General features: G+C 38.2%; 1 protein-coding gene across 1 annotated transcript in view; it reads right to left on the reverse strand.

Moving 5' to 3' along the window:
• Positions 1-13,259: 13,259 nt before the first annotated feature.
• Positions 13,260-15,543, reverse strand: part of diaph3 (diaphanous-related formin 3) — a 484,493-nt gene continuing 482,209 nt past the window's right edge. The window contains 1 exon segment of the mRNA XM_051672192.1: positions 13,260-14,984. Within this exon segment, the coding sequence (XP_051528152.1) occupies positions 14,719-14,984 (266 nt within the window). The 3' untranslated portion in view covers positions 13,260-14,718.

Here is a 15,543-nt window from a genome sequence, read left to right on the forward strand (position 1 = left end):
TGGCTCACTCGAGAGCAAAACTCCCTGCAGACTTATTACAATACCCGACAAAAGAACTCTTCCAAACCAAGGAGGACAGAGTATTATTAGGAAGTGAGTTTTGTTTCCAGGGACATGTATTCGGTGGGCATTGCATGATTAAAAGAAAGAAAGAAAGTGGAAGTGTGTGAGAGAAATAGGAATCTTCAATAGACCTCTACTATGGAGGGCAGTCGCTCTTAATCTGGGAAGGCGAGAGAAAGAGGTGCTTAGTTTTGTTAGGAGTAATTTCCAGTTTTCCAAGACTGAAGTGTCTGTTAGTGTAAGGGATGAGGAGGCTACTAAACTACCTATTCTAGAAAGAGAAATCCTGCTTTATTAAAAAAATGAGAAAGTCGCAATGATACATTTGATAGATAAGAGGGAAAATAGTGGCAAAGCTTGTTGAGTGACAATTCTCTCATCATTTACTCACCAAGTATGTCGTTATATTACAAATATTTTGATGGAGAGATGTGAATATATCTCAATCAATGGTGTTGCAAAAAGGTTAAGGCTTAAAACATTAAAGTCTCCGTACACAGTTAGTCATGCATATGAGGTATCATTTGAAAGCTTGGAATCAGACATTTTCAGAGATAACCATTTATATTATTTCAAATATCAAAATAAGGCCTCAAAAAATTTGCGTTGAAAATTAGCTTCATATCTGTGTTTAAATTAGGGAGTTTTCTAAAAACAAGAGAGCCATTTTTTTTTACTTGTCTGTGAGCTTGCTTGCCTGAATTGTTTTTTTGTTTTTTTAATTTCATCACGTGGCATTTTATAACATTTTAAATATTCTATATACAAATAAATCACCGCTGTTATTAAATCAGTCGATGTAAGCCCACTTTGAACAATTTATAGCAAATCTATTCACCCCACTCAAGAAAAACAATGTGTTTTATGGGGGGCCTTTAGCCCATGCAACAAGGGGGCTTTTTACCCCAAATACCATCCTTTCACTTATTGGGCAGTTATTGAAAAATGTTTGATTTATTGAAATTGAACAAAACTAAAAATGACAAGTATTTTGTCTCTAAATAAATGTGTTAATTTCAGGGATTCTTATAAGTTACATAAATCAGCACTGTTGTACCCTATACGTTGAGCTGTGGTGCTCATGTGGATGACAAGAGTTTGAGTCCAGCTCAAGCAATTGCCCCCTTCTTCATTTCTCCCATCACCATTATCCTGTTAAAGGAATATTCTGGGTTAAATATGAGTGAAGCTTTATCAACAAAATCTGTGGCTTGTTGTTAATTACCAGAGAAAATATCACCCCATGGTTTTTAAAACAAAACAAACCAAAAAAAATTTATGACGGAAATGTAAGCCTTACAAAGTGCACAAAGAATATTCATTTAATATAAATATTTATTAATTAGGTCGCAAAAAAGGTCAAAAGAAGAATTTAAAGGTGCTGTAAGCACCCTTGGTAAATATGAGCAAAGGCGGCTGTGAAAAATGTCTTTATTGTTTATCCTTTTGATATTTCATTCAAAATATTCACAATAATCTATCCTCTAATGATAACAAACAACTGCAAACACAACACAAGTTTTTATCAAAAAACACATATTTTTGTCAAATATATGTGTGGCACTCAGAGCTGTTATCTTGGCAAAGGGAGGTTGCACAAAGTATTAAATAAAAGGGCCAGTAATTATTGGCACCCTTTTATTCAATACTTTGTGAAACCTCCCTTTGCCAAGATAACAGCTCTGAGTCTTCTCTTATAATGCCTAAAGAGGTTGGAGAACACCTGGCAAGGGGTCTGAGACCATTCCTCCATACAGAATCTCTCCAGATCCTTCCAATTCAGAGGTCCATGTTGCTGGACTCTCCTCTTCAGTTCACCCCACAGGTTTTCTATGGGGTTCAAGTCAGGGGACTGGGATGGCCATGGCAGAACCTTGATTTTGTGGTCAGTGAACCATTTTTGTGTTGACTTTGATGTTTGTTTTGGATCATTGTCCTGCTGGAAGATCCAACCAGAGCCCACTGTAAGCTTTCTGACAGAGGCAGCCAGGTTTTGATTTTTTATCAGTTGGTATATGATAGAGTCCATGATGCCATGTATGCCCAGGAACTCTGGCATAAAAACAGCCCCACAACATTAAAGATCCACCACCATATTTAACATTGGCATTGGGCACTTCATCATCTCTGTGTGGGCCAAACCCATCTCTGGTGTTTGCTGCCAAAAAGCTCTGTATTTGTTTCATCTGACCACAGAACCCGGTCCCATTTGAAGTTCCAGTAGTGTCTGGCAAACTGAAGATGCTTGAGTTTGTTGTTGGATGAGAGCAGAGGCTTTTTTTTCTTCTTGAAACCCTCCCAAACAACTTGTGGTGATGTAGGTGATGTCTGATATAATTTTCTGAGACTTTCTGACCCCAAGACCCAATAATTTCTGAAATTCTCCAGATGTGATCCTTGGAGATTCTTTGGCCACTCGAACCATCCTCCTCACCGTGCGTGGAGACAATATAGACACGCGTCTTCTTCCAGGCCGATTCTTAAGATCTTCAGTTGATTGGCACTTGTTAATTATTGCCCTGATGGTGGAAAATGGGTATTTTCAAAGTTTTGGCTATTTTCTTATAGCCACTTCACATTTTGTGAAGCTCAACATTTTGCCGTACATCAGAACTATATTCTGTAGTCTAACCCACTGTGATTGATTGATTAAGGGAATTTGGCCTGTGTGTTACCTCATATTTATATTCCTGTGAAACAGGAAGTCATGGCTGAACAATTTCATGTTCCTAGTTACCCAGGTGTACTAAAATGTTTTAAATATGAATGGAAATATACTTCAGATTTATTTTACTCATAAGAATTTCTAGAGGTGCCAATAATTGTGACCAACGTGTTTTGGAGAAAAATATTTAATTGTGAGACCCCGCCCCCTCCACTTCAGTTGGTTTAATTCAATTAAAGGTTAGATTTTTTGAATATTTTGAATGAAAGATCAAAAGGATAAACAATAAAGACACATTTTTCACAGCCTTCTTTGCTCATATTTACTAAGGGTGCCAACATGTCTGGCTACAACTGTCAATTATCACTGAAATAGGTGCCATGAAACCGGTCTTCAAAACATTCAACATCTCTCTTTTTCTAAAAAAAATAAACAAACAAAAATTCGAGGTTACATTAAGGCAGTTACAATGGAAGTGAATTTGACAAATTTTTGGAGGGTTTAAATGCAGAAATGTGAAGCTTACAATTCTATAAAAGCATTAACATTAATTCTTCTGATAAAACTTGTCTATTAATTGAGCTGTACAGTTGTTAAAATGTAGTTTTTAGTCATTTTAGGCATTACATTGTCATATAACTTCACATAGAAAACGTTAGTAAGCAATTTTATCACGCTAAAATCATGTCTCGTGGGTATACTTTTAAAACAGTGAGTATTTTAATGTTTACGGATTGACCCCATTGACTTCCAAGTGCAAAGTTGAAATGAATGTTTGTGGTAATCAGCATTATCCCACAAATGCTGTCGTTTGAGCTTAACTTGTATTGAACCCAGAATACTCCTTTAATCATCATTCAAACTTGATTGATATATTTGTTCAGTATCTCTATCGCAGAAGATCCAATCTGGTAATCAGAGTATAACAGTCTTAAGTCACATCTGCCTCACTCTCACCATCTCCAATTAAACACGAGCAGCCTGCAATCTGCCACACAATATGCTTTGTTTCCCTTTAAATTATACACACAACCGCACAACTGTTCAATAAAGAAAATGCATATTTTTTTTTCCTCCCCTGATCTTGTTTTTGTTGTTGCCTGGAGGAAAAGCTTTGCGATGGCAGCTTGAGATGCATCAATGCATGTTCAAAAACCAACAGATGTCTGTTTCTCTTTCTTAAGTTGGACAGTCTGTGTTCTCTTGGTTGCTACAGTTAGAGAACAGCCAGACCTTCACATTGTTATTGAGGACCGTCTGTCAAGTAGATTCACATCCAACAATCGAGGCAGCAGAGAGAATAAAAAGGGAAACGCATTCGTAGTTCAAAGCGCACGCGCGCACACACACACACACAGAAAATATAGACAAAACAGCAGCACTCTATTTTTAAGTCATTTCAAGCATATACACATAAAAAAAGTAGTATGGTAATCACCTACACGTGTCAGCTTACAGGCACCTTTAACCTCTTCCACTTGACCTTCATGCTCAGTTGGTCTGACCCCGTGACACAGCACTGTCCTCTTCACCCAGCACACTTCTTAAGGAGAACCACAGAAATAGAAGCATTCTCTTGGCCATTTTGTGACCCTTTTTCCCCTTAAGCTCTCCCTGTTGTCCCGTGGAAGGCTGGCTGACTGTAAGAATTAGGACAGGAGGAACGGATGAATCTTGTTTGCCTTGTGGACGCTGTAATTCTTGATTTAGTGTTGGCTGCTGCTTAGGCAGAAATACATACAGCAGAATTTCATGTGCTCTGCTTCCCCGGTTTGTTCTATCAGAATGGATTTTGGAGGGAAAAGACAGGTTTTTTTTTTTCAAAAGACAAGAAAGAGGAAGTTCATGAAAAAATAAGGAGTTAACTGAAAAGAACATGGGACACAGACGTCGAGAACATCCGCAGCCTGTTCTCTCTCGGGGTTATACTCGCGGCAGCAGAAGATCATTTAGAGGGGAGATGGTGAGTGCCTTTCTGATGTGGGTACAGAAGGGAACGAGAAAGGTCTTTACTTCATTAGCATTGCTTTTGCTAGAGCGGTCCGTGCTGCTGATGTGAGCTGTGATCCCACTAAGGGCAGAGACAAGAAACTCTGCCTGCTGGGAGTTTGATGCATTGGACGAGTAAACACAAATAAAAAGCGTGAAGAGGAATCACTGCTTCCTGGAAAGTGGACGTGTGACAGGCGTGGTTTTGGACATGGATGCAAACTGATATCATTTCATATGGGTACAAAATAAGAAAAGACAATGGGCTATTTGAAAATTATTGACGCCTTGCTGTTGGATGTTGTGATTGCCTCTTTTATCCTTCAGTAACTGCGGATAGTCCGGGGTCCATTTAGGGCTGTAGGAAGTGCACTGTGCACACAGGATATCTGAATGGAGATAAGGTGAGGGAATTATTGGCAATTATATTATCTTCTGAGTGGTTGGCCTCAAAGTTTACGTACATAGTCTCTTTTCAGATCCATCCAATCTGACCGCGAGGTGATGCAGCTTTTTATGTGCCTCTATTCCAACATTGCTTGTGATCAACCTGTAGCTTACTAGTCAAGTCATTTTTATTTGTATAGCGCCTTTCACAACACACATCGTTTCAAAGCAGCTTTACAGAAGATCATGCATTAACAGAAGATAAAACTGTAATATCTATAATGTCTCAGAGTCATCATTGTGTAGTCTGATAAAATGCGATTGTGAATTGCTTAAAAACAAGTAATTAAATAATAATTGTATTTATAACCCCAGTGAGCAAGCTGAAGGCGACTGTGGCAAGGAACACAAAACTCCATAAGATGTTGATTAATGGAGAAAAATAACCTTGAGAGAAACCAGACTCACTGTGGGGGCCAGTTCCCCTCTGGCTAACATCATGAATATAATGACAATAATAATAGTTTATGTGCAGTGCAGGTCATGGTTTAAATTTTATGAAATAAGTAAGTGTTAAGCGTCAGTGTTTAATCAAAGATTTTGTATGAACTGTAAGTTTAATGACTAATGTCTTTGAAGTTCATCCTGGATTTACTGCAGTAGTTCACATTGATGCAATTGTCCTTTGTTAGTTGGCTCATGAAGGCTTTTGTTGGCAATTAATTGATAGTCTATGTATTCCATTATAAGAGTGTAGTCCATCAATAGACAAAGGTGATGCAGGCAGAGATCAATGAGGTGCATCGCAGTTCAACCTGCAGGTCATTTTGGTGAGGTCCATCATAAGTCCAAGGTTCAGGCAGTGACATATGAAGTATCCCATGTTTTACAGTTGGAGTTGGCATCAGTTCATCCTCTGAAGTCCATTGTAATAGACTGAAGTGATGTTTTGCTGGCACCGGCTGTAGTTTGTCATCATCACTCAGAGACACGTAGCAGTGGAGTCCCACACCAAGCAGGAACGGAGCTGGATCTGGCCATTTCTGGTGACCTCAGGAAAGGAGTCCCGAGGTTGAGACAGGGAATCAAATAGACTAACATTAGCATAGATGCCATTCAGTTTAATGCAGAGTTATAGATCATGATCTCCGTTTCTGGTTCCAGCAGACCTAACTAAAGCAGCCTAATTGTGAGTTGATGGATAAATTGGGTGTATGTCTGGCTAAATAGATGAGTTTTTAGTCTAGACTTAAACTGAGTGAGTGTGTCTGCATCTCGAACAATGTTAGGGAGAATATTCCATAGTTTAGGAGCCAAATAGGAAAAGGATCAACCTCCTTTTGTGGATTTTGATATTCTAGGAACTATTAACAGGCCAGAATTTGGCGATCGTAATGAATGTGATGGAATATAGCATGGTAGAAGGTCACTTAAATACTAGACTAGTACTAGTCACTTAAGCTAGACCATTCAAAGCTTTGTATGTAGTTAACAGAATTGTAAAATTAATAAGAAATAATGGGGCTAATATGATCATATTTCTTAGTTCTCGTCAGCACTCTGGCTGCTGCATTTTGAACCAATTGAAGTTTATATATTGATCTGTGCTGGACATCCTCCCAGTAATGCATTACAATAATCTGGTCTTGCGGTCATGAACGCATGAATTAGTTTTTCGACATCAGCAACAGAGAGCATGTGTCGTAACTTAGCATTATTTCTGAGGTGGAAGAATGCTGTTCAACAAACATCAGAAATGTGATTTTCAAAGGACATATTGGTATCAAATATAACACCCAAGTTCTTTGCTGAAGAAGACGATGTAACAGTACCTCCATCAAGAGTCAAATTATATTTTAGCGACTTATTCCAATAATTAGTACCTCTGTTTTGTTGGAATTGAGTAGAAGGAAATTTCTGGCCATCCATTCTTTTATTTCATTGATACACTCTGCTAATTTGGAGAATTGTGAAATCTTATCAGGTTTTGAAGAAATATAAGTTGGGTATCGTCGACATAACATTGGAAACTTATTCCACAATTCCTGATAATATCTCCCAGGGGAAGCATATACAAGGAGAAAAGCAAAGGCCCTAAAACCGATCCCTGTGGCACTCCATACTTAACTTTTGTTTGGTTTGACAATTCCTCATTTACACAGACAAAGTGGTAGTGGTCTGATAAATAGGACCTAAACCATGCTAATGCAACTCCACAAATGCCAACATAATTCTTCAGCCTATTCAAGAGAATGTCGTGATCTATCGTGTCGAAGGCAGCACTGAGATCTAAAAGCACTAGAAGAGAAATGCAGCCACGATCAGATGATAAGAGCAAGTAATTTGTAACTCTGATAGGTGGTCTCTGTACTGTGATGGGGCCTAAATCCTGACTGAAATTGTTCATATATACTATTTCTCTGTAGAAATGAACATATTTGGGAGGATACTACCTTTTCTAGTATTTTCGACAGAAATGGGAGATTTGAAATCGGTCTATAATTAGCCAGTTCTCCAGGATCAAGTTGTGGCTTCTTAATAAGCGTTTTGATAACTGCTATTTTAAAGTTTCTTGGGACACGTCCTAAGGATAGCGAGGAGTTAATATTAAGAAAAGTTTCTGAGAATACAGGGAATACCTCTTTTAAGAGCTTAGTTGGTATTGGATCTAACAAACATGTTGTGGCTTTTGATGTTTCGATAAGTTTTGTTAGCTCTTCATGACCTATGACAGCGAAGGATTGAAGTTTCACGTGAGAAAAATTATGAGACACTGTTTTCTGAGGTGCTGTGACTGTTGATTGCATAATTCCAATTTTATTTCTGATTATTTCAATTTTATCAGTAAAGAAATTCAGAAAGTCATTACTATTGTGCTGTGACGGAATATCTGGTTCAATCGATGCTTTATTCCTAACCAATTTAGCCACAGTACTTAATAAACATCTAGGAATGTTGTGGTTATTTTCTGAGTTTGCTAAAATATGCTGACTTGGCAACTTTTAGTGCCTGTCTGTAGCTACAGACACTATCCTTCCATGCACCACGAAATACCTCTAATTTTGTATTCTTCCACTTGCGCTCAATTTTCCGAGCTGCTCTCTTGAGAGCATGAGTGTGATCGTTGTACCATGGTGTGGGGCTTTTTTCTTTAATTTATTTAATTGAAGGGGGCCAACACTATCAAGGGTGCTAGAGATGACTGTATTTATATTTTCTGTTATTTCATCAAGGTTCTTCTAGGCTTTGAGGTTTACTGAGTGTATGAGATAGATCTGGAAGATTATTAGTGAAGCTATCTTTAGTGGTCGAAAGAATAGTTCTACCTGAACGATAGCGTGGTGTAGATTGAGTGACATTAGCTGATCGTAGCATACAAAAGACGAGGTAATGATCTGAGATGTCATCGCTCTGCGGTAGAATTTCTATAGTATCAACATCAACTCCATATGACAGAATTAAATCTAGCGTATGATTATGGCAATGAGCTGGTCCTGTAACATTTTAGCTGACTCCAAGAGAGTTGAGAAAATCGATAAATGCTAATCCCAATGTGTCATTTTCAATATCTGCGTTAATTTTGAAGTCACCAATAATTAAAGCTCTATCTACAGTAACTACTAGATCTGATAGAAAATGTGCAAATTCACCAAAGAAATCAGGATACAGTTTTTTTATTTATATGTGACTGTCACATTAAGCATTATTAGTTCAAAAGACTCCTCTGAGTAACACCAAAAACTTCACTGTAAACTGTAGCAACACTTCCTCCTCGACCCTTCAGACGAGTCTCATGTTTATGTACCCGAGGGAGAAGATTCATTTAAACTAATATATTCATCCAGTTTAAGCCAGGTTTCAGTCAAACAGCACATCCAAAATATGACCTGTAATAATTTCATTTACAATTAGTGCTTTGGTAGAAATAGATCTGTTATAGCCCTAAAATAGCCCTATCTTTATATGGTGTTTATCTTTAATTTGTTTGTTTTGTTCAAGTTTGACCTTAATGAAATTTCTTCTAAATTATTTAGTGAGAGTTTTGTGTTTGGTAGTTTGGGGAAAGACACACTCTCTATATGATATCTAGGTGATACAGTCTCTATGTGTTGTAGTTTATGTGACCTGTGTGACGTCTCAAGGCAGCTAGCAGACGTCCGGATTAGCCAGTTTGTCTGCTTCCTGACCTGGGCCCCAGTTAGTCAAATACTATCTCTATTAAGACTATGAGCCAAATTACTAGAGGAAAGCGGCACCTTCCCTGGAGGGATGGAGTCTGTCTCTCTTTAGCAGGTCACAATACAATACTACAATAAAAAAAGTTTGCCTAGACAGAGTTTTAAAGGAATTGTTCACTCAAAAAGACAATACTCTCATGCTTTACTCACCCTCATGCCATTTCAAACCTGTATGACTTTCTTTCTTATGCAGAACACAAATGAAGATATTATTCCATTCAAAAGTCAATGGGGATCAAAGCTTTCAAGCTCCAAAAAGGACATTAAGGCAGCATAAAAGTAATCCATACGACTTGAGTGGATTAATCAATGTCTTCTGAAGGAAACGACAGCTTTAGGTGAACAATTGATCAAAAGACCTTATTCACAAGAATCCTTCCTTGCACTGTCCACAAACCAGACAGAGTGTTGCAAGGTTCAGTTTTCACAGCCAATTTGACTAATTTGAAAATGCAGTCGCGAGTTAAAATGATAGATTCACAGGTTGAGTTTTATTTTTTTTATATACTTTTAAAATGTACCGCAGTCACCAACACTATAAAATGAAACATCTTACTGATAAATAATTTTACAGAGTACCTGGCAACCCATGCAATGCCAAAGCATCACCATCCTAAAGCCTGAACTGTGCTCTAGTCAAGATTTACAGTGGATATGGACTTCAATTTTGGTCTTTTTTTCTCATCCAAGCTGATCGTATCGCTTCATAAGACATGAATTAAACCATGAATCATATTAATTAATTTTATGCTACCTTGGTGCTTTTAGGAGCTTGAAAGTTTGGTCCCCATTGACTTGCATTGATAGAAAAACAAAACACCTCATACATTCTTTGAAATATCTTCATTTGTGCTCTGCAGAAGAACGTGAAACAGGTTTAGAAAAGCATGAGGGTGAGTAAATTAGGAGATAATTAACCCTTTACGGCATCATCGGTGCCAAATTTAAAAACGTTTAAAAATTAGTTAAAAAAGATGGTGGATATGGTTGAGAGAAATGCTGTTGTCACATGGCGCTGGAATGAATTCTTAGTGAAGTTTTCCATGTGATTCATGTGTGAAGCGCTATTTGCGTTGCGTCCACTGCCTATGTGTGTTTTGTGTTTAATTCATTCAGTCGTGTCCGACTTTTGGTGATCTGATGGATAAAGATCCTCCAACTGTCTCGGTCATTGTTGGCGTTCTTTAGTTTTGGAAAATCTTGTTCGTGTCATTCTTGAGAGTCCAACCACCTTGATCTTGGTCTTCCTCTTCTACGTTTTTCTTCCATCAACCCTAGCATGACGTTTTTTTTCAAGGAATCTTCTCTCCTCATTATGTACCCGAAATATGTGAGCTTTAATTTGGTCATAAATAATTCTAGTGAAAATTCTGGCTTGATTTGATCAAGAATTGATTGATTTGTTCTCCTGGCAGTCCAAGGAATGCGCAGAAACCTCTGCCAACACCAGACTTCGGAGTAATTTTCCGACAATCATTTTTCTTGACTTTCACATACATTGTTACAGGGAATACCACTGCTTTGATGATTCGTATCTTTGTTGTCCACAAGATGTCCTTGCACTTCATCATTTTGTCCAGGCTCATCATTGCTTTCCTTCCCAGAAGTAGTCATCTTCTGATTTCAGCACTGTAATTGCCATCTTGACTTACTTGAAATCTTTGACGGTCCCTAGTTCTTCATCGCCAATCCTAAAGTTTTGTAAGGTTCCTTTTGACGTGATCTTTTTGTACATTCGGCTTTAGTCCAGATGCGAGCTGACATCAGCATATCACAAGTTGCTAAATTATCTTCCTACAATTTTGATTCCACTTTGATCATCGTCAAGTTCAGATTTTTGTACTATGTGTTCAGCGTGAAGGTCAAACCTTTTCTGATGCCTTTTGTAACTCTGAACCATTCAGTTTCTCCGTAGTCAATCCTAACCCTTGCTTCTTGATCGGTGTACAGGTTCTTCATGTGGTTCATTAGATGGTTTGGCACCCCCATGTCTTTGGCTTTCTCGATTATCCATTGGATGTTGGAAATCTGGTCCCGTGTACCTCTTCCTTTCCTATATCTAGCTTGCACATATGGCAATTCAAGTTACAAGTATGGTTGTATTCTTGCTTGAATGATGGCATGTGATATCAAGGCTATTGTGCAGTAGTTTGAACACTGCCTATGTAAAGGATGAAACATACTTCATGCAAGTATGCAAATTCAGACACGAGCACTTGGCCAACGCGTGGTCCCGTTGTACATGCGCTCTTGCGTTGCTCTGGCAGTTACAAACCTCAGGCCACAAGAGGGCAATAGATTTTTTAGGAATGACCACGAAACAGGTGCTGCATCCGAAACCGGTATTTTATAGCTCCATGTCTGAAACCAGGGAAATGCTGCCTTCAGAGGCAGGATGAAAATAAGTTGCTCTCAAACTGTTCGGAGACCAGTTTCCATAAGTTTCATTCATTCAAAACAGCTGTCAGTTAAGTCATTAACTGATTAGGCAGCAAGTCAGCTGCCTATGTTTTCAGATGCAGCCCGGATGTGGCAGATGAGTTGATAGATGAGGAGTGGGTTGAGACACGGAGAAAAAAAGTTCGTTTGAATGGACTAAGGACAAAAATTCGTAAATATTTAAAAAAAAGATTCAACTCAAATTGCTGCCCGAATCCGCCATGACAGTTGTTGATTGAAAGAAGAAAATCCTTGTGGCAATGCTGAGAATGCAGTGTGTACTTGAGTTGGGTTATGAATTGAGCGCTGAACACATTTCACAAAGCAAAGATGCGTGAAAACGAGCTTGCATAGCAAGGTGCGTCTGTGTTCACGTACTCGCGTAGATTATATTTGGGCCTTAAAGTGTTTTAGATTATGATGTCTTGTAGGCTAACTGGCTAGGAAGGCAGCATTTAGCATTTGTTTAAACTGATTGTTTATTTTTTCCTTCCTATGACAATATTTACAAAGGTTAAGAGAAGTTTAGAAGTATCTCTCAATGTAAAGGTCTGAAAGCCTAAAATGTAAGGGGTCTTTATTTCTCAAGCACAGCCATTTTGTCGTTTTAAAAAAAACAATAAACTTCGCCATCAATTGAAAAGGCCAGATTACCTCTGCATAAGGTAACGATAAAAAATCCACACACATTTAAGTGTAGGCAGAACCAAGTCTTCAACAAAACACGGTTTGCAATCATACCTTTATTTGACTTAACTCCCAAAATCTAAATAAATCACTTGACTCCTGAGCCCAACTGCTGTTTAGGAGAGTCCATATGCCAAAGCCACCTCCTCCATTTCCACTGGATTAATGCAATTGGAATGTACGCCTTTGCAAACATCATTCATTATTATTTATTTTACAATAGTATGAGTGAGAGCAGCAGCGGCTCTCATCTCTCCAGGAGGTGCCGCCCTCCCTGCCCTCACCCTGACTTTCAGGGAACGTGCATAAAATGAGATTTCTGAATGAATGAAGAGGATGTGCGAGAACATATGCACCCTCATGAGGGAAGCCGTGAGCAGGGTTGCGCTAGAGTTTTTAAAATCAAATGTAAGACTTTTAAAGACCTTTTTCAAGACCTGAACAAATAAAATGAATACCAAATACCCATACCAAAACAAACCCACACAATCTCAAAATAAATCATATATCATAGACTCTTGCTAAAACAGGCACACACGTTGAGGTAAACATTCAACATGGCCTTAACATTGATCATCAGTAAAACAGGGTAGGCTATATGCAAGTTTAAAATACTCAAGACATGTTTTCCACATATGTATCCCATTAAAATTGGTTTATGTACCGATATTGGATTTTGCTGATACGATAATGAGATGAAAGGCAATTAACCTGCCAATAGTATTTATATTTGGTAGCCTGTATTAAATGTTCTTAGTCTTTCCTTCCTGTGATGAGGAGGGCCAGATAGAGGCTACAACAGCCCATTCCAGATGCAGTTTATGGTGCAACCAAAATACCAATAACCGGTCTTAACCGATAATTAAGACTTTTGTTGTATCATTTAAGATACTTAAGATTTGTTATGACCTAAAATTTTGGAAAACTGACATTAAGACTTTTTAAGGATCAACAGGAACCCTGGTGAGTGAAAATGGAATAAAACGTGACATTCACATTTTGCAACAGCCAAACAAACGATGTAGAGCTAATTACATTGTTTTTCTTTTCATCTTTTATTTGAAAGATTTCACCAAAATAATTTTACCCTAAATATGTCTACTGCAGTAACAGGAATATCAAGAAATCAAAAAAAGGTGATGTGAAAGAAGTAAAAGTCCAGGGAGAGACAGCACGTGCACGAGAGAGAGAGAGAGAGAGAGATGCGATTTCATAGGTAATCTCATTCCGATGTCACGCCTGATTGAGAGCAGTAAAGAGGAAAATTACATCAGGAATAGCAGAACAGAAAACATCATGAGGAGGAATGTGAAAAACTGCCAATTATACGAAGACACGCACACACACAACAAGACAGAAAAATAAACATACAAAAAAAAAACAATTGAATGTCTAACAAACAAGCACAAAAGGAAAAGCAGATCCCAGAACAAATGTGCATTATTCTCTTCTGACACTCAGGGATATTCATTTATCTGCTCTTGCATAACACCATTTCATATGAGGTGAGAAAAACAACTTACACATTCTTTTTATTTCAAAAATAGAAAAAACTTATAATAGTACATTAATAATCTTGTTTGGAAGTATAAAGTTTTTCATGCATAATAAAACTTTGGGGTTTTAATTTGATTACATACACATGAATGCAGACATGGGTCAAGAAGATACATTGGAAAGAGTAGAAATGTGATTCATATTTATAATAAACAGATTTTAAGATATAGCTATGTGATGAGCAAAGTGTCATTATGCTAAATATTTTTCACACGAATGCAGAACGTAAAACAATCCTGAAAACAGAAAAGGTAAATCTGAATATGTGAATATGCTTCATCCTAGAGAACAGCGTAAAGCCTTTTAAAGAGTAATAATTGCTCTGTTTATTACATTAAAAAGAGACGAGTGCTTGGCTTAAAGGTCATTCTTAACTGTCCAGTAATTAGGTGCTTAATAAAAGACAGTGACGACTGAAGTGTCGAGTTTTCAACCTGGACCAGACCAGCACAATGAATCGCGCTTCGGTTGACAACAAGTTGTTGGAGGTAAAAGGGCAGAGGAGACGGATGGGAAAGGTTAATTGTTAAGACTCTGTGTGTGTGTGTGTATGCGAGCAACAACCTGACGGCATTTATTAGTAAAGGTGACTGCAAGCTTTGTTTCATTTTTTTGTCTGTGTGTCACCATAGTGACTACAGAGGTCAAACTCAGAGGTCTGGGGAAGGATTTGCAGATGCGGTGGTGATGTCATCAGAGGGCACGCAGGCGAGCGAGCAAGGCCTCTACGTCCGTGTCTCCGTTGGACGAACAAAGCTGTGGCGTTTGCTCTTTTTCCTTGTCTCGTTCTCTCGCCTTTTCTTTCTCCTTCTCTCTGTCGGGGCGGTGGGTCGGTCTGTGGGCTACAGACGGATGGGGTTCGCTCTCGTAATGAGGCTCCTTGGCAGTGGGTGCTCGCGTAGAGCTGAAATTGATATTCTGCCGTGACCGTGACCTTTGTAGAGGCACCTTCATGTTTTCTGCAGGAGGAGAAGAGAGGGTAAGAGGGAGGAGAAAAGAGAGAAGAGTGGACTCTCATGAAAATGTTTATAAAAGTTTGCAGCTCTGAAGGTGGGCAATGCAGACACTTAAGTCAACAGACAAATGAGAGGGGAAAGCGATGCAGCCGTCAGCATGACAACACAATAGAAAGTCTTGTCCTGGTCCTATTTTACTCCAAAATTAAAAGAAATTATATTTTGCATTTAGAAAATAAAGCCTATTTTTAAGGGCCATTATAGGAATGTTTCCGGGTTCAATACAAGTTCAGCTCAATCGACAGCATTTTTGAAATAATGTTGATTACCACAAAACTTAATTTTGACTCGTCCCTCCTTTTCTTTAAAAAAAGCAAAAATTAAGGTTACAGTGACACACTTACAATGGGGTCCATTTTTGGAGGGTTTAAAGGCAGAAATGTGAAGCTTATAATTGTATAAAAGTTTTACATTAATTCTTCTGTTAAAACTTGTTTATTGTTTGAGCTGTAAAGTTGTTTAAATCATTTTAGGGTTTACGCTGTTGTGGCAAAAAGTTGTA

Source organism: Myxocyprinus asiaticus, chromosome 35, assembly GCF_019703515.2.
Source record: "Myxocyprinus asiaticus isolate MX2 ecotype Aquarium Trade chromosome 35, UBuf_Myxa_2, whole genome shotgun sequence".
NCBI classification, from domain to species: Eukaryota; Metazoa; Chordata; class Actinopteri; order Cypriniformes; family Catostomidae; genus Myxocyprinus; species Myxocyprinus asiaticus.